Here is a 20,827-nt window from a genome sequence, read left to right on the forward strand (position 1 = left end):
ACTGAACGATTTACTGAACGATTTACTGAACGATTTACATTGGTATAATAATTCACAATATTACTGTTTTTTTTTGTTTTTTTTATGAATCCTTGGTGAGCAGAAGAGACTTCTTTAAAAACATAAAAAATCTTACCGATCCAAAACTTTTGACTGGTAGCGTTTATCCGAGTGAAACGCTTCTGGAACAAGAACAAATGTGGGCGGGGCTTGATTGTGTCTGTGGGGAATTGATTGGATGGTTGTGGTTTGCTATTGGCTGATCTCATGTGAGTGACAGGTTATAGCCCCGCCCTCGTCATCAGAGAAGAGAAGAAAAAAAGATGTGATAAATTATAAATAATTTAGAATAATCACTGCAATACTCCGTTAAAAAACAAGAATTGTCCATTTTGATTTCATGGTGACTTTAATAGAGTCTGTGAAAAAAGAACACAAAAACCCCATTTGCTCTCCATTTAATGTCATTTCTGTGTGGAAGAAGCAGTTAACATTAAAAAAAAGATCTAATTTGAGATGCTTCTTTCCTCAGAACAAAAGTGATAAGCTTTGCGAGTAAAAACAGATCATTTAATCAAAGGGAATGCATGTTTACCGTCTTTAGTTTTCCGGAAAGCCATTATCGCCTCTCGGAGCGAGCCGTTTGCAGGATCGGGATGTGTTGACAGTCGGCCGGTTACGTTCGCTGCAACTAAACACATCTTTACTTGCTAAACGATAATGGCTTCAAGCTGTTTGCTCATTAAACTGCTTTTACTTTCGCCCAAGAATCGGCGATTTCGTCCTGTGCATTAGGCCTTTAAATAACGTGCATCGTGTTAAACGTGATGTTCAACGCTAAAAACAAACAGAAGCGCGCAGTTCTATTCCTCAACTCTGGAAAACAGAGAGTGTTTAGAGTTCAAGATCAGATTCAATGAGAAGTCAGTCTAATAATGTTCTTTTCATGGTCTCAACCTCGAATATAGAGTGTAATTACTTCAATTACATACACAGACTCTTTGTGGATTTTTAATTAAGAACTCAATGTTCTTTGACTAAGTAATAAGCGCGCTCATCGAGTCGCTTCGCTTTTATTAGCGCTTTCTCATGTAAATTAATGAATGCAATCATTTATAACGGCCAAGGATTTGCTGAAGTGGTTTTTTAATGTAAAAATGCATATTCTCTGGTAGACTTATTTCAAAGTTATTACAGCCATTTAATATTATTTCTACACTATTTAAGTAGTTTAAATGTTTTTGTATTTTTTTATATATCAGTATTTAATGTTAATTATAATAATAAGCTTTGAGTTTTATTTTTTTCCGTTTAATTTTTAGTCTTTGTTATGCGTTTATGCGTCATTTTTTTGTTTTTTTAATTTATTTCATTTCAGTTTTAGCTTTAGTAATTAAATTTCACCGTTAAACTTTCAAATTTCAGCTTGTTCACTTTTTTTTATTACATCTTTCTTTGATTGTTCCTTTTTCTTTATTTACTGGTCTTTTCTTTTTTCCTTTGGTTATTTATTTATTTACCTACATCTTTTTTTCTTGTCTATTTCTTTATTTACTTGCAACTTTTTTTCTTTTTTTCTTTACCTCTTTATTTTTTTTATGTCTTTGTTAACTTGTTTGTGTATATATTTACTTATTTCTTTCTTCTTTCCTTCCTTCTTTCCTTCCTTCCTTCTATCCTTCCCTCCTTCTTTCGTTCCTTTCTTCTATCCTTCCTTCTCTTTCCTTCCTTCCTTCTATCCTTCCTTCTTTCTTTCCTTCCTTCCTTCTGTCTTTCCTTCCTTCCTTCTTTCCTACCCTCCTTCTATCCTTCCTTCCTTCCTTATTTCCTTCCTTCCTTCTATCCTTCCTTCCTTCCTTCCTTCTGTCTTTCCTTCCTTCTTTCCTACCCTCCTTCTATCCTTCCTTCCTTCCTTCTTTCCTTCCTTCCTTCTATCCTTTCTTCTTTCCTTCCTTCCTTCTATCCTTCCTTCTTTCCTTCCTTCCTTCTATCCTTCCTTCCTTATATATTTCCTTCCTTCCTTCTATCCTTCCTCCTTTCCTTTCCTCCTTCCTTCTTTCCTTCCTTCTTTCCTTCCTTCCTTCCTTCTATCCATCCTTCCTTCTATCCTTCCTTCCTTCTATCCTTTCTTCTTTCCTTCCTTCCTTATATATTTCCTTCCTTCCTTCTATCCTTCCTCCTTTCCTTCCCTCCTTCCTTCTTTCCTTCCTTCTATCCTTCCTTCCTTCCTTCTTTCCTTCCTTCCTTCTATCCTTTCTTCTTTCCTTCCTTCCTTCTATCCTTCCTTCTTTCCTTCCTTCCTTCTATCCTTCCTTCCTTATATATTTCCTTCCTTCCTTCTATCCTTCCTCCTTTCCTTCCCTCCTTCCTTCTATCCTTCCTCCTTTCCTTCCCTCCTTCCTTCTTTCCTTCCTTCTTTCCTTCTATCCATCCTTCCTTCCTTCCTTCCTCCCTTCCTTCTATCCTTCCTTCTCTTTCCTTCCTTCCTTCTATCCTTCCTTCTCTTTCCTTCCTTCCTTCTATCCTTCCTTCTTTCTTTCCTTCCTTCCTTCTGTCTTTCCTTCCTTCCTTCTTTCCTACCCTCCTTCTATCCTTCCTTCCTTCCTTCCTTCTTTCCTTCCTTCCTTCTATCCTTCCTTCCTTCCTTCCTTCCTTCCTTCTGTCTTTCCTTCCTTCTGTCTTTCCTTCTTTCCTACCCTCCTTCTATCCTTCCTTCTTTCCTTCCTTCCTTCTATTCTTCCTTCTTTCCTTCCTTCTTTCCTTCCTTCCTTCTATCCTTCCTTCCTTATATCTTTCCTTCCTTCCTTCTATCCTTCCTCCTTTCCTTCCCTCCTTCCTCCTTTCCTTCCCTCCTTCCTCCTTTCCTTCCATCCTTCTTTCCTTCCTTCTTTCCTTCCTTCCTTCCTTCTTTCCTTCCTTCCTTCTTTCCCTCTTCTCTCCTCCTTTCCTCCGTCTCTCAGCCACAGTAGTTCTGGCCAGTCTGGAGCCCAACACCACTTATGAGGTGCGAGTGGCGGCGGTCAATGGAAAGGGTCAGGGTGAATTCAGCCACACAGAATCCTTCCAGACGTTAGCCATCCGTGAGTACTTCATCATCAGTCTCTCTTCTGTTCATCCCTCCTCACTCGGATAGACATATTTAAACTCCCATGCTGCTTTGGTTCAGTTGCTGTCGCCCCCGTCACTATGCGTTTGAGAACAAGGACAATAAGACCTTGCGCAGTGTGTAACTGCATCAGTCGTTCTCTGTAGATTTCAACGTTTTTAAGCTCCTTCATCATTATAATGCTGTTTCTTCTAGTTTGCATGGATCTTTATAGTTTAAAGAAGCTGTCACGTCTTCACTTGGGTCTGCTTGTGTGTGTTTTCCTGCAGGCGAGCCGAGTCCTCCGACGGTTCACGGACAGAGAGGAGTCGGGAAAGCCTACAGACTCGGACTGATCAAACAGGACGACGGTGGGATGCCTATCGTCGAGTACATCGTGAAGTATAAAACGGTGGGTACACTCAACAACATGAGCGCTCATAATAATTTCAGTTGTTTTAAACGTTTTTTCTTGGCTATCCGTACGTTAAATGTCGCAATATACTTAAAGTCCCCCTGTGGTGAAAATCCAGCTTTTAATGTTGTCTATGTAGTGTTTTTAATGTGCTTTAAGACAAAGCATGTGTAAATTCATAAGTCGACAGCATTGCTGAGTATTTCCTCCTTAAAACTGCAGTGAACCAAAGACAGTCTCAAAAACACGCTTTGAAATCGCTGGTGTTTCTGACGTCACAAACTACCTTGTAACCAATCAGATCAACGTGTGATCGTCAACCAGTGGATCTCTGAGCTGAGTGAGTGGAGGCGGGGCTCATTTGCATATTCATAGAACCGCGCATACTAAATGAGGCAAGGGTGTCGAGTTACAAGTTACTTTAAGACATGAAGAATTGTTTTTTACAGGATAAACATTTAAATATGTCATTTTGGTGATCAAAGGTGAGTTTTAAGGGATACAAGTATTGACTAAAGGGGGACTATAAAGCAAAATCAAAGAACGAACTGGTGTGACGTCATTTCAAACTAAATCTGGCCAAATTGAAGTTAGTTTCAGGAGTTCGAAACAGCTTTCTGGAAACGTTCACACTGGCTGTTACCATTGGTCCGTGGCGATGATGTACTAGGTAGAGACCCCGCCTTCTTTGACGTGGAATCAATTTCAATATCGATTTACTTATAAACTTATTTATAGTACTTGAAAATATTTATTGTACTGAAAAAAATAAGTTTTTTTAAGTAATTAAATTTTGGGTGGGGTGAATGTGCTTAATGTCACAATGCAAAAACTGTTAAAAACACTTAAAAATGCACAGATGGTGGAGGACAACACAGTAGATGCTTGTGAATGATTCTGTGAAGTTATATTAATTTTAACTATATTATACGGCGCTTATAGTCAACTATTGTAAAGATAGTGGCTCACGCTTTAGGAAATGTATGCATGCATTAAAATCATTGTATATGCAAGTACATGTTGTGTTCTCTGTCTTCTTCTACAGTCAGGCTTCTTTTCATGCAACGGTTAGTTAGTTAAAGTTTATATAAGCATAAGCATGCTTACAACTCATATAATAACATTTGAAGGATGTTTGAAGGAAACCTTGGTGTTAGAGGTTCATTACTTCTGCAAAAATGCATGTTGAGTTTGTACTGTACGATGGGAAACAGAATAGTCTGCATTTGCACACCGTCCTAATTCACTGAGCGTTAATCCGAGCTGATTTTAGAGAAATCCCGTCGCCTGGAGTCGTGTGGGTGGCTGAATCGGAAATGTTCTCAGGGAAGAATCCTGCTTTTCCTCCGTCCGGCGTACAGTCTGAACGCGCTCACGCTGTGGCCTCATTTGCTTAAAGAATACGGATGCGTGAGAGAGTGTGTGAGAGACGCTTTGAAGTCCTTCTCTCTCACATAAAGAAACTGCGGGGGGTGATTCGCCATGAGTTTTCCTCTCCGTCACGGATATAATGAACAAAAAGAGCCAAACTGAGCTCAATACACACATGCTCACAGTTACACCTACACAAACCTGCAGTTTTCTCCTAGTTTGGGGACAAAAACTCTGACTATTAAAGGAGAACTCCGGTCAATTTTAACATTGAGCTCATTTTTTTGTACATTTGGAGTGCTGTCAATACAGAGAACAACGACAGAAATCGGTGTTGCCTACACCGTGTTATCCTCTTTTTAAAATTTGCACCCTGTTGACTTCAATGGGGCAAGTTTTAAACCTGCTTTTAGCCTCTTAACATCCTTGATGTGTCATTACAAGTGCACAGGTCATGTGAGTGATTCCTTCGGAGTCAACACAGGTGAATCTGACTGCAGTAGATGTGAAAGATATGAATAAAAATGATGTTATTTCAGCCAGCGCTCATACCTGTATTTACATCCTGTTTTCGGCTGAAGTCCACAGTAATCGATTGTCGAGTTCACGCGCATTGGTTTAGTACGTACGATCATGCGCGTGAACTCGACAATCGATTACTGTGGACTTCAGCCGAAAACAGGATGTAAATACAGGTATGAGCGCTGGCTGAAATAACATCATTTTTATTCATATCTTTCACATCTACTGCAGTCAGATTGACCCGCGTTCACTCAGAAGGAATTACTCACATGACCTGTGCACTTGTAATGACACATCAAGGATGTTAAGAGGCTAAAAGCAGGTTTAAAACTTGCCCCATTGAAGTCAACAGGGTGCAAATTTTAAAAAGAGGATAACACGGTGTAGGCAACACCGATTTTTGTCATTGTTCTCTGTACTGACAGCACTCCAAATGTACAAAAAAATGAGCTCAATGTTAAAATTGACCGGAGTTCTCCTTTAAGATGGAGACACTATTTATACAAATATCCACATATCCCTGACATATTTTTTTGTGGGATTCACCCTCTTAGTAAATACTCATCAGGGTCACTGTGTGTTTTCAAGTTTTCCATCATCTCTAAATTACCGATGAAAGTGTCAGATGGAAACATGGCTGGCGTATGTTTCTAGATCTTTTGAAGGCCGTCTTGTGGAAAAAATGTGCAAAAAATAAAAAGGATTTCAGCCACACCACAATGACTTCAATCTGAACGTTTGACCTTAAAGGGGTGATGAACTGAGAAATCAAATTTTCCTTGAGCTATTGACATATAAGAGGTCATCCTACTATAAGAATTTCCTGTGAGTTTCAGAACTGAAAACTTACTTGTTAGTCCAATAAAAGCTTTTATTGACACCAGGCACAGCGCACGACGGGTTTTTCAAAGTGGAGATCTGTGACGTCAAAGGGCATCAAACCCCGCCTCCGCAGAAGAAGATCAACGCCTACTTCAACACTGCCTGTTTAGCCCCGCCCCCCGATTCAAGCATTACATGAAACTCATTATAATATGCAAAACTGTTATCCAATCATAGCAGTGGGCGTTAACTTCCAAGTCTTCAATGCGGCACGCCCATAAAAACCACTTAACCCATGAAAGCTAGGCTCAAATACCCTATTACTTATTCATTTAGATGTTTTTGAATGTAAAAAAACAAGTGAATGTCATAAGTTGATCTCAGACAACAATATAAACATTTTTAAAAAGCCAGTTCATGACCCCTTTAAAGTCAAACTTAAATTCTGCTTTTATCATCTGTGTTTAGTGTGTAATGTTGCTGTTTGATCATGAAAAAGCTCCAGGTCTTCTCTATATCAGTGTCAGTGTTTCTGAACTCCTGAAACGCCGCCATTGTATCTTGAGTTTCTTCCGGGAACGAACACGTCACAATATTCCTCATTTAAATAATTAATGCGCAGAATAAAGAGGCGGGGCCTGGTTGAGTTAGTTAGTAGTGTGTTAAACTGGCGGTTATTGTAAGGGGAGGGACATTTCCCAAACACACTCGAAGCAATCGACCAATCACAACACACTGCTCCAGCCGACCAATCAGAGCACAGTGTGCTTTTCAGAAGGAGGGGCTTCATAGAGACAGGAAGTAAACAGAGCGTTACTGACAGACTGGGAAGAGAGGAGCCACAACAATGGAGAATATGAGGAAAATAATCAACATTCAAGTTCTAGTAGAGCCTGAAACAACATCAAGACTTTATAAAAGGGTATAACAGGTTCTCTTCATGTTCTTATTGTGAAAGACTCATCAGTGCACGTTATTCTAAACTAAGAAATACTGATGTTTTGTGTAAACTTGCTTAACCCATTAACTTTATTTTTTTCATCTGGAAAGTCCTCTTTTCATGATCCAGTCAATTCCCGATTAATAATATCACATCTCGCCCTTCATATGTGCCACATTATGGAAGTTTCATTTCAGGTTGACTAAAACACACAAAAGAGAAACTAAAGGACGCCATTATCTCCCTCTGCCAATGAAAATGTGTTTCCATCAATCACTTGACAAACTGCCGGTGTTTGTATGAGATTGAAGATCTCCAAAGCTTTACGGGAAGTGAAATCTCTTTAAAGTGCTTTACTAAAGTACTAAGTAAAAGCAGATTGTAGCGTCTGATTGTTGTTCCCGCAGACAGACGGCGACAAAAAAACTGAAGAAGATCAAATATTTCCAGACAACAAACATATTAGATCACAGAGACGGTGAGGAAGTGTTTTCAGGAAGAGTCAGGATGAAACGGGATGGAGATGATTGGAAACGGCATCCAAACTTTCTGCCTTTATTGCTTCTTTAAATCTTTGTTCTTATTCTTAGTCATTATGCATTTGTTTGCCCTATTTTATATTGTGTTTTTGATGCGGTCCATCAGACTAGCGTGAAAAAGGTTCAGCCTGTCTTTATTTATCTCTTTGTTCTGGAGATTGAAGATCCCAAAATGACCTAAAACACTATTAAAGCACCATAATAAAGTTCCACATCTACAAGTCTTCTGAAGCAGGGTTATTATCATAAATCATAAATCATAAAAAACAAAAAAACTTTTGTTACTTGAAATAAACGTTACCTGAAATAAAATGAAGTATCAAAAACTTATTTTATTTCAGCATTTCAACATTTCTCATTTATGTTTAGTTTTAATAAAATACAAAAAAGAAAACCTAAAACTAATAAAAGTACAACTATAAGTACTATATAGATGTACTTATTACTTAACAAAAACACAATAAAATCACTAAAACTTTAACTAGAATTAAAGCGGGAACAGATATTAAATATATTACATATATAATAGTATTATAATAAATTATTATTTTAATGTAAATATTTGAATTATATTTAATTTAATTTGAATTATTTAATGTAGCATTTTACCCAGTACAGTAATGAGAAATTATAGTATTTTTGAATATATAAAAAAAATATTTAAAAATAAATTCAAATTAAAAATATGAATACAAACTATAATAGTAAATCAATGATAATAAAAAGTCAATAAAAATAAAAAGAAACCATGTCATGCTTTGTGTGAGGAACACATCCACATTTGGGAATGACTTCAAAGTCATTTTATAAGTAAGAATCTAGAAGTAATCTAGAAGTTTCTTTGATGTTGACGAGTAACAGTATGATAATAATAATACTGAGGAGTAACAGTATGATAATAATAATACTGAGGAGTAACAGTATGATAATAATAATACTGATGATGAGTAACAGTATGATAATAATAATACTGATGATGAGTAACAGTATGATAATAATAATACTGACGAGTAACAGTATGATAATAATAATACTGACGAGTAACAGTATGATAATAATAATACTGAGGAGTAACAGTATGATAATAATAATACTGATGAGTAACAGTATGATAATAATAATACTGACGAGTAACAGTATGATAATAATAATACTGAGGAGTAACAGTATGATAATAATAATACTGACGAGTAACAGTATGATAATAATAATACTGATGATGAGTAACAGTATGATAATAATAATACTGACGAGTAACAGTATGATAATAATAATACTGAGGAGTAACAGTATGATAATAATAATACTGATGATGAGTAACAGTATGATAATAATAATACTGACGAGTAACAGTATGATAATAATAATACTGAGGAGTAACAGTATGATAATAATAATACTGACGAGTAACAGTATGATAATAATAATACTGACGAGTAACAGTATGATAATAATACTGATGAGTAACAGTATGATAATAATAATACTGACGAGTAACAGTATGATAATAATAATACTGACGAGTAACAGTATGATAATAATAATACTGACGAGTAACAGTATGATAATAATAATACTGATGATGAGTAACAGTATGATAATAATAATACTGACGAGTAACAGTATGATAATAATAATACTGATGACGAGTAACAGTATGATAATAATAATACTGACGAGTAACAGTATGATAATAATAATACTGACGAGTAACAGTATGATAATAATAATACTGACGAGTAACAGTATGATAATAATAATACTGATGATGAGTAACAGTATGATAATAATAATACTGACGAGTAACAGTATGATAATAATAATACTGACGAGTAACAGTATGATAATAATAATACTGACGAGTAACAGTATGATAATAATAATACTGATGATGAGTAACAGTATGATAATAATAATACTGATGAGTAACAGTATGATAATAATAATACTGATGATGAGTAACAGTGTGATAATAATAATACTGAGGAGTAACAGTATGATAATAATAATACTGACGAGTAACAGTATGATAATAATAATACTGATGATGAGTAACAGTATGATAATAATAATACTGACGAGTAACAGTATGATAATAATAATACTGACGAGTAACAGTATGATAATAATAATACTGATGATGAGTAACAGTATGATAATAATAATACTGACGAGTAACAGTATGATAATAATAATACTGACGAGTAACAGTATGATAATAATAATACTGATGATGAGTAACAGTATGATAATAATAATACTGACGAGTAACAGTATGATAATAATAATACTGAGGAGTAACAGTATGATAATAATAATACTGACGAGTAACAGTATGATAATAATAATACTGAGGAGTAACAGTATGATAATAATAATACTGATGATGAGTAACAGTATGATAATAATAATACTGACGAGTAACAGTATGATAATAATAATACTGATGATGAGTAACAGTATGATAATAATAATACTGACGAGTAACAGTATGATAATAATAATACTGACGAGTAACAGTATGATAATAATAATACTGACGAGTAACAGTATGATAATAATAATACTGACGAGTAACAGTATGATAATAATAATACTGATGTGTAACAGTGTGATAATAATAATACTGATGTGTAACAGTGTGATAATAATAATACTGATGAGTAACAGTATGATAATAATAATACTGATGATGTGTAACAGTATGATAATAATAATACTGACGAGTAACAGTATGATAATAATAATACTGACGAGTAACAGTATGATAATAATAATACTGACGAGTAACAGTATGATAATAATAATACTGAGGAGTAACAGTATGATAATAATAATACTGACGAGTAACAGTATGATAATAATAATACTGATGAGTAACAGTATGATAATAATAATACTGACGAGTAACAGTATGATAATAATAATACTGATGATGAGTAACAGTATGATAATAATAATACTGACGAGTAACAGTATGATAATAATAATACTGACGAGTAACAGTATGATAATAATAATACTGACGAGTAACAGTATGATAATAATAATACTGACGAGTAACAGTATGATAATAATAATACTGATGACGAGTAACAGTATGATAATAATAATACTGATGATGAGTAACAGTATGATAATAATAATACTGATGACGAGTAACAGTATGATAATAATAATACTGATGACGAGTAACAGTATGATAATAATAATACTGATGAGTAACAGTATGATAATAATAATACTGATGATGAGTAACAGTATGATAATAATAATACTGACGAGTAACAGTATGATAATAATAATACTGATGACGAGTAACAGTATGATAATAATAATACTGACGAGTAACAGTATGATAATAATAATACTGATGATGAGTAACAGTGTGATAATAATAATACTGACGAGTAACAGTATGATAATAATAATACTGACGAGTAACAGTATGATAATAATAATACTGATGATGAGTAACAGTATGATAATAATAATACTGATGATGAGTAACAGTATGATAATAATAATACTGATGACGAGTAACAGTATGATAATAATAATACTGACGAGTAACAGTATGATAATAATAATACTGATGACGAGTAACAGTATGATAATAATAATACTGATGAGTAACAGTATGATAATAATAATACTGATGATGAGTAACAGTATGATAATAATAATACTGATGATGAGTAACAGTATGATAATAATAATACTGACGAGTAACAGTATGATAATAATAATACTGATGAGTAACAGTATGATAATAATAATACTGATGATGAGTAACAGTATGATAATAATAATACTGATGAGTAACAGTATGATAATAATAATACTACTGAGGAGTAACAGTATGATAATAATAATACTGACGAGTAACAGTATGATAATAATAATACTGACGAGTAACAGTATGATAATAATAATACTGATGATGAGTAACAGTATGATAATAATAATACTGACGAGTAACAGTATGATAATAATAATACTGATGACGAGTAACAGTATGATAATAATAATACTGATGACGAGTAACAGTATGATAATAATAATACTGACGAGTAACAGTATGATAATAATAATACTGATGACGAGTAACAGTATGATAATAATAATACTGATGACGAGTAACAGTATGATAATAATAATACTGATGATGAGTAACAGTGTGATAATAATAATACTGACGAGTAACAGAATGATAATAATAATACTGATGACGAGTAACAGTATGATAATAATAATACTGATGACGAGTAACAGTATGATAATAATAATACTGATGATGAGTAACAGTGTGATAATAATAATACTGACGAGTAACAGTATGATAATAATAATACTGACGAGTAACAGTATGATAATAATAATACTGACGAGTAACAGTATGATAATAATAATACTGATGATGAGTAACAGTGTGATAATAATAATACTGATGAGTAACAGTATGATAATAATAATACTGACGAGTAACAGTATGATAATAATAATACTGACGAGTAACAGTATGATAATAATAATACTGACGAGTAACAGTATGATAATAATAATACTGACGAGTAACAGTATGATAATAATAATACTGATGAGTAACAGTATGATAATAATAATACTGACGAGTAACAGTATGATAATAATAATACTGACGAGTAACAGTATGATAATAATAATACTGACGAGTAACAGTATGATAATAATACCACTGATGATGAGTAACAGTATGATAATAATAATACTGATGACGAGTAACAGTATGATAATAATAATACTGACGAGTAACAGTATGATAATAATAATACTGATGACGAGTAACAGTATGATAATAATAATACTGATGACGAGTAACAGTATGATAATAATAATACTGATGATGAGTAACAGTGTGATAATAATAATACTGACGAGTAACAGAATGATAATAATAATACTGATGACGAGTAACAGTATGATAATAATAATACTGATGACGAGTAACAGTATGATAATAATAATACTGATGATGAGTAACAGTGTGATAATAATAATACTGACGAGTAACAGTATGATAATAATAATACTGACGAGTAACAGTATGATAATAATAATACTGACGAGTAACAGTATGATAATAATAATACTGATGATGAGTAACAGTGTGATAATAATAATACTGATGAGTAACAGTATGATAATAATAATACTGACGAGTAACAGTATGATAATAATAATACTGACGAGTAACAGTATGATAATAATAATACTGACGAGTAACAGTATGATAATAATAATACTGATGATGAGTAACAGTGTGATAATAATAATACTGATGAGTAACAGTATGATAATAATAATACTGACGAGTAACAGTATGATAATAATAATACTGACGAGTAACAGTATGATAATAATAATACTGACGAGTAACAGTATGATAATAATAATACTGACGAGTAACAGTATGATAATAATAATACTGATGAGTAACAGTATGATAATAATAATACTGACGAGTAACAGTATGATAATAATAATACTGACGAGTAACAGTATGATAATAATAATACTGACGAGTAACAGTATGATAATAATACCACTGATGATGAGTAACAGTGTGATAATAATAATACTGATGATGAGTAACAGTGTGATAATAATAATACTGACGAGTAACAGTATGATAATAATAATACTGACGAGTAACAGTATGATAATAATAATACTGACGAGTAACAGTATGATAATAATAATACTGATGATGAGTAACAGTGTGATAATAATAATACTGATGAGTAACAGTATGATAATAATAATACTGACGAGTAACAGTATGATAATAATAATACTGACGAGTAACAGTATGATAATAATAATACTGACGAGTAACAGTATGATAATAATAATACTGATGATGAGTAACAGTGTGATAATAATAATACTGACGAGTAACAGTATGATAATAATAATACTGATGAGTAACAGTATGATAATAATAATACTGACGAGTAACAGTATGATAATAATAATACTGACGAGTAACAGTATGATAATAATAATACTGACGAGTAACAGTATGATAATAATAATACTGATGATGAGTAACAGTGTGATAATAATAATACTGACGAGTAACAGTATGATAATAATAATACTGACGAGTAACAGTATGATAATAATAATACTGACGAGTAACAGTATGATAATAATAATACTGATGATGAGTAACAGTGTGATAATAATAATACTGATGAGTAACAGTATGATAATAATAATACTGACGAGTAACAGTATGATAATAATAATACTGACGAGTAACAGTATGATAATAATAATACTGACGAGTAACAGTATGATAATAATAATACTGATGATGAGTAACAGTGTGATAATAATAATACTGACGAGTAACAGTATGATAATAATAATACTGATGAGTAACAGTATGATAATAATAATACTGACGAGTAACAGTATGATAATAATAATACTGACGAGTAACAGTATGATAATAATAATACTGACGAGTAACAGTATGATAATAATACCACTGATGATGAGTAACAGTATGATAATAATAATACTGATGATGAGTAATATGTTTAAGTAACAGACTCAAACTGAAGTCATTAGGGAACGTTGTTGACTGTAGATGTGTGTGTTGTGTGTGTGAGTAATAGACCGGTGATGTCGATGTGTGTGTGTTGTGTGTGTATGAGTAATAGACTGGTGATGTCGATGTGTGTGTGTTGTGTGTGTATGAGTAACAGACCGGTGATGTCGATGTGTGTGTGTGTGTGTGTGTGTGTGAGTAACAGACCGGTGATGTGGATGTGTGTTGTGTGTGTGTGTGTGTGTGTGTGTGTGAGTAACAGGCCGGTGATGTGGATGTGTGTGTTGTGTGTGTGAGTAACAGACCGGTGATGTCGATGTGTGTGTGTTGTGTGAGTAACAGACCGGTGATGTGGATGTGTGTGTTGTGTGTGCAGGATAAAGAGGAGCAGTGGATGACGAAGCTGGTTCCCGGCATGAATGATTTCGCTCTTCTTCAGCCGCTTCAGTGGAACACGCGCTACAACGTGGAGATCACGGCGCGCAACGTCAAGGGCCTGTCGGAGCCCACCTTCTTCCAGTTCCTCATGCCACAGAAGCCCGACATCACAGGTATACACACACACACTGATAAACCACATCACAGGTACACACACACACACACACGCTGATAAACCACATCACAGGTATACACACACACACTGATAAACCACATCACAGGTACACACACACACACACACGCTGATAAACCACATCACAGGTACTCACACACACACACACACACTGATAATCCACATCACAGGTACACACACACACACACACACACACGCTGATAATCCACATCACTGGTACACACACACACCCTCACTGGTTAACCACCAGTGTTAATTTCGTTGACGAATAATTTTCGTCATTATTTTCGTCAACGAAATTTTTTCACAGACGAAAATGAGACGATAACTAAATAAACACTAGTTTTGAATGACAAAAACTATGACGAAAATCTATTGACATTTTCGTCAACGAATAAAAACTAGACGAAAATGTTAGATAGTGACGATTTGGGAAGCGATCCAGTCTGATGTCCTGCATTTGTGGTAGATCCGCACATTTGTACTGGGACGTGCTGATCTACCCAGCGGCACACGAGTTGGCATGCGCTGTATGTCTCATAAAACGTTAAAACATGTAAACATCTGGGAGAGTGAGTAGAGCAGACATGTAGATCTGAAGAGTGGCGACGCAAAAAAGAGCTCTATTTGGTACGGTTTTCTGTGCGCACACACCCACGTATACAGCGCGCGAGTACGGAATTGAGCTCTCTTTCGTGTCTGAATGGACAAATACACACATCATTAAGTCTGAATGTCCGTTTTGGAGAGTATTCACGTCAATTATGTCGGTTATGTCTTAAACAGTTGTGAGTGTATCGTATGTGCATCAGTGCCGATGTCTTAAAGTGACAGTGGGTAATAAACCTAATGCGGTCTATGTCCTTAATATTGATCAAGCAACAAAATAAACTGCTCGTTAATAGCTTTAATAAGGATTAATTATATTTAATTCATACAAATAAATATGTCTGCTTGAAAGAATAGAGAATGATGTATGCAAGTAGTTATAACAAATTCATATATCATTCATTGAAAAGAAGACTGTGTTCTACTTTAGGAAAAGTGGTTTTATTTCATTTTAAGATACTGTATATACGTTACAGTAGTTAAATCTGTGTCTGTATTGCACGTTCAAACTTTAAAATCATTCATATTAGCAGGTTAATATATGTTTTCTCCGGGAGTATATGGGTTTGGAAATTTTAGAGAAATTCTAAATTAATGCATTTCAATTTAAACCCATTATATTTTAGTCGACCAAATCTACTGTAGATTTAGTCGACTAAAATATTATTGTATTTCGTCGACTAAAACTAGACTAAAACTAAAACAATTCTAGATGACTAAAATATGACTAAAACTAAATGGCATTTTAGTCAAAAGACTATGACTAAAACTAAATCAAAATCTGCTGTCAAAATTAACACTGTTAACCACATTACAGGTACACACACACACACTGATAATCCACATCACAGGTACACACACACACCCTCGCTGGTTAACCACATCACAGGTACACACACACACGCTGATAATCCACATCACAGGTACGCACACACACACACACACACACGCTGATAATCCACATCACAGGTACACACACACACACACACACACACGCTGATAATCCACATCACAGGTACACACACACACACACACACACACACACACACACACACACTGATAATCCACATCACAGGTACACACACACACACCCTCGCTGGTTAACCACATCACAGGTACACACACACACACACACACACACACGCTGATAATCCACATCACAGGTACACACACACACACCCTCGCTGGTTAACCACATCACAGGTACACACACACACACACACACACACACACCCTCGCTGATAATCCACATCACAGGTACACACACACACACACACACACACACCCTCGCTGATAATCCACAGCACAGGTACACACACACACACACACACACACTGATAATCCACATCACAGGTACACACACACACACCCTCGCTGGTTAACCACATCACAGGTACACACACACACACACCCTCGCTGATAATCCACAGCACAGGTACACACACACACACACGCTGATAATCCACATCACAGGTACACACACACACACACACACACACACACACACACACACGCTGATAATCCACATCACAGGTACACACACACACACACACACCCTCGCTGGTTAACCACATCACAGGTACACACACACACACACCCTCGCTGATAATCCACAGCACAGGTACACACACACACACACGCTGATAATCCACATCACAGTTACACACACACACACACACCCTCGCTGATAATCCACAGCACAGGTACACACACACACACACACACCCTCGCTGATAATCCACATCATAGGTACACACACACACACACACCCTCGCTGATAATCCACAGCACAGGTACACACACACACACACACGCTGATAATCCACAGCACAGGTACACACACACACACACACACCCTCGCTGATAATCCACATCACAGGTACACACACACACACACACACACCCTCGCTGGTTAATCCACATCATAGGTACACACACACACACCCTCGCTGATAATCCACATCACAGGTACACACACACACACACACCCTCGCTGGTTAATCCACATCACAGGTACACACACACACACACACCCTCGCTGGTTAATCCACAGCACAGGTACACACACACACACACACCCTCGCTGATAATCCACATCACAGGTACACACACACACACACACACACGCTGATATGTGTTTTTAGGGGTGATTTCTGTCAAACTCTGAATCCATCTGCTGTAATCTCCGAGAGTTCGGCTGCGTCCCACTAAGTACATACAGTATGTGCTTTCCCATCGCCTGCGGCGTACACACTGTGGTTTATGAACTTCAGCCTTGTGAGCAAACATGTTTTATTAAGGTCATGTGATGTGGAAAACTTTAAAGATCAAGAGTTTTCTCATCCGTATTCCTGATCTCTGCGGGAGATTGGCGTCTGATAAAAACAGAAATGTTAAAGTGAAGTCACGGTTCAGGGGTCCAGGCAGCGTGAGATGAGGCGCGAGTCCCAGAGCCGGTCCGGGCGGAAGATCAAATGCTGCGGTTTGATTGGCTGATGCCGTTTGAAGAGAAGAGACGGTCAGCAGACGAACATGTCGACCTGAGCTTTACTCGCTTATCCAGGCTTTGGGAAATATACTTCACATCAGAATCCAAAGAAAGCATGAAGACTTTATATTTTGCATGTCTGTTTTAAGATGTTTTACCTTAACTGAATTTCTTTGTAATTCTAATTATCATCAATGGTGATTTTCTTTATTCTATTACAGCACTTTGTTTGACTAAAATGATTGTATTTTAAATTAAACACTATAAATTGGGCAGTGCAGCATTTACTATGTATAAATACTTCATTTAAATATTGTATTAATATTTCATTAATATTGCAATTTTCCCCATTACAATAATGAGAATTTGGTGGTGAATGGTGATTCTCATTATTGTAATTTTTTTTTATAAACTCTATAAACTTTATAAACTCAAGTTACTGTATTTTTTAAAATCACCATAAATTGGGCAGTACAGCAAATACTAATATGTAAAAAATACTTTAGTTTTTTACTTTAAATCAATTTAAGTATTGAAAAATATGTATAAATATATTATATTATATTATATTATATTATATTATATTATATTATATTATATTATATTATGTTACAGTAGTTCTTAACCAAGCTGTTCTCTAAGTGTCATGTGATGGCATTACAGCTTTATTTCATTACTGTATTTATCTGATGTTCTGAGTGCAAAAAAAATGACAAAAACACAACAAAATTACTAAAACTTTAAATTGAGATGAAAAATATATATTTTTCAATAACATTAAAATATTCCCAAAAACTATTATAGTATCTCAATTATACTAAAATAACAGTGGTTTGGAGAGCGTCTTTGATCCTTTTTACACCGTTTAAGTCACTTTGCTGTCTTCTGTTCAAAGATATGATATAAAAATGACGATACTCTATTAATGTCAGGTAGACAATGCAGAAATCTACTCATTTGAATGATGATTTTATTGTTTTTTTTTCTGAGACAAATCAGCATTTTTAGCAAAACATTCTACAAATTCTTTTCAGCATTTTTAGCAAAACATTCTTTAAATATAAAGTTTCAAATATAAATCACAATTTTTAGTTGAGGATAGTAGAATGTGTTGCTAAAACGTTTTGCTAATTTCAATCAATATTTAATCAATATGCATATTAACTCATTTTTATTCTAGATTTTAGGTTAAAATCTGCTTGAATGTACACTGTAACAATTATTTTCTGAAATAGAGCGCAACAGTTGGTTCCGGAAGTAAAAATCCAATCATTTTCTCCATAGGGAAAATAACTTTTAACATTTTTAACATTTTAACCTATACTACGAGGTTGTTAATCAAGGTTATTTGCTTCTGTTGAAGCCGACAGTCCACATTATTTCAGCTTATTTTTAAAATAAAAATGTTTAAAAGCAAGAATTCGTGGTGAAAAACTACATTACCCATGATGCTGTTCAGAAAATTCCACCAATCAGAATGAAACCGAGCAAACGATCTCATTAGCTCCGCCCACTCCCATTAGGCACTGCGGATGACTTAATCGAGTCAATCTACATACACTCTCAAAATAATTAAATATTTTAGTATAAATGCATTTTTTGCAATTTGTAGTTCTTTCCCTCACTAAAGACGTTCACAGTCTTATACCTTTGTCTTTTTGTCCAAAAAAGGGTTTATACACTCTTTTTACTGCATGAAAGTGTGTATTCCTGGTGAAAACACTCAGTAGTCATCAGTCTGAGCCGACAGCAGGCGTTCCTGGAACGAATCGCTGGCTTCAGGTCATCAGGCGCTCTGAAGGTCGTGATGGCGACTGTAAAACGCTGCGTGGGCATGAATATGATGATATGGACATTTGCCTCCATATAATGTTGTATCATAGTGATGCTTCATCCAGGACAGTCAGTTCAGTGGCGCTCGGGGACCTTTCTGTGAGTCATTTAGCGCTCTATTGGCAGATAATGTTAGTGAAGCTCAACGCCAGTCAAAGGGAGTGTGTTTCTCATAGTACTGAATAGGTCTGAATAATTTTAGGTCAAATTAAAATAACTCACTTCATGCATACAGATACAAATATTAATCTTTTACTGGTTTAAGCCGTTTAATTTATAATATAATATAATGTAGTGTACTATAATAGATATTATAATATAATATAGCTATATTGTTATATTAAAATAATAAAACAAATTATTAAACGTATATTTAAGTTAACATGCATTATATTATATTTTATTATATTGTTATTTTTCTGACCCCATTGACAGTTTTTTTCTTGTTTTAAGCATAAAATCGCTTAATTGTTATCATTTTTTCATTAAATTATATTATATTGTTATTTTTCTGACCACATTGGCAATTTGTTTTTCTTGTTTTAAGCATGAAATATATTTTTTTATATTACATAAACTCACTTAATTTTGATAATCTTTTTTAGAAAACAAGACTAAATATCTGATGTCATATTTATATACATATACATTAAACGTATAATTTAAGTTAACATGCATTATATTATATTATATTATATTATATTATATTATATTATATTATATTATATTATATTATATTATTATATTGTAATTTTTCTGAGCCCTTGTTTTTCTTTTTTTAAGCATAAATCACTTAATTGTTATCATTTTTTCATTATATTATATTATTATATTATATTTTATTATCTGAGCCCATTGGCAATTTTTTTTTCTTGTTTTAAGCATAAACTCACTTAATTTTGATAATCATTTTTAGAAAACGAGACTAAATATCTGATGTCATCTTTATATACATATACATTAAACGTATCATTTAAGTTAACATGCATTATATTATATTATATTATATTATATTATATTATATTATATTA

The 20,827-nt window shown here is 34.3% G+C and overlaps 1 protein-coding gene across 3 annotated transcripts in view; it reads left to right on the top strand.

Annotated features, from left to right (window-relative positions):
• LOC307154220 (neural cell adhesion molecule 2) overlaps window positions 1–20,827 on the top strand; it is a 318,857-nt gene that overhangs the window by 287,336 nt on the left and 10,694 nt on the right. For 2 of the 3 annotated variants that reach the window (XM_079864005.1, XM_079864006.1), the window contains exons 13-15: window positions 2,961–3,080; window positions 3,376–3,497; window positions 14,672–14,846. In XM_079864005.1, coding sequence (XP_079720131.1) covers window positions 2,961–3,080; window positions 3,376–3,497; window positions 14,672–14,846 — 417 coding nt within the window. The remainder of the gene's footprint in view (window positions 1–2,960; window positions 3,081–3,375; window positions 3,498–14,671; window positions 14,847–20,827) is intronic. The other variant, XM_079864007.1, reaches the window with a different exon arrangement.

This window comes from Squalius cephalus (genome assembly GCF_949319135.1).
Source record: "Squalius cephalus genome assembly, chromosome: 2".
Lineage (NCBI taxonomy): Eukaryota > Metazoa > Chordata > Actinopteri > Cypriniformes > Leuciscidae > Squalius > Squalius cephalus.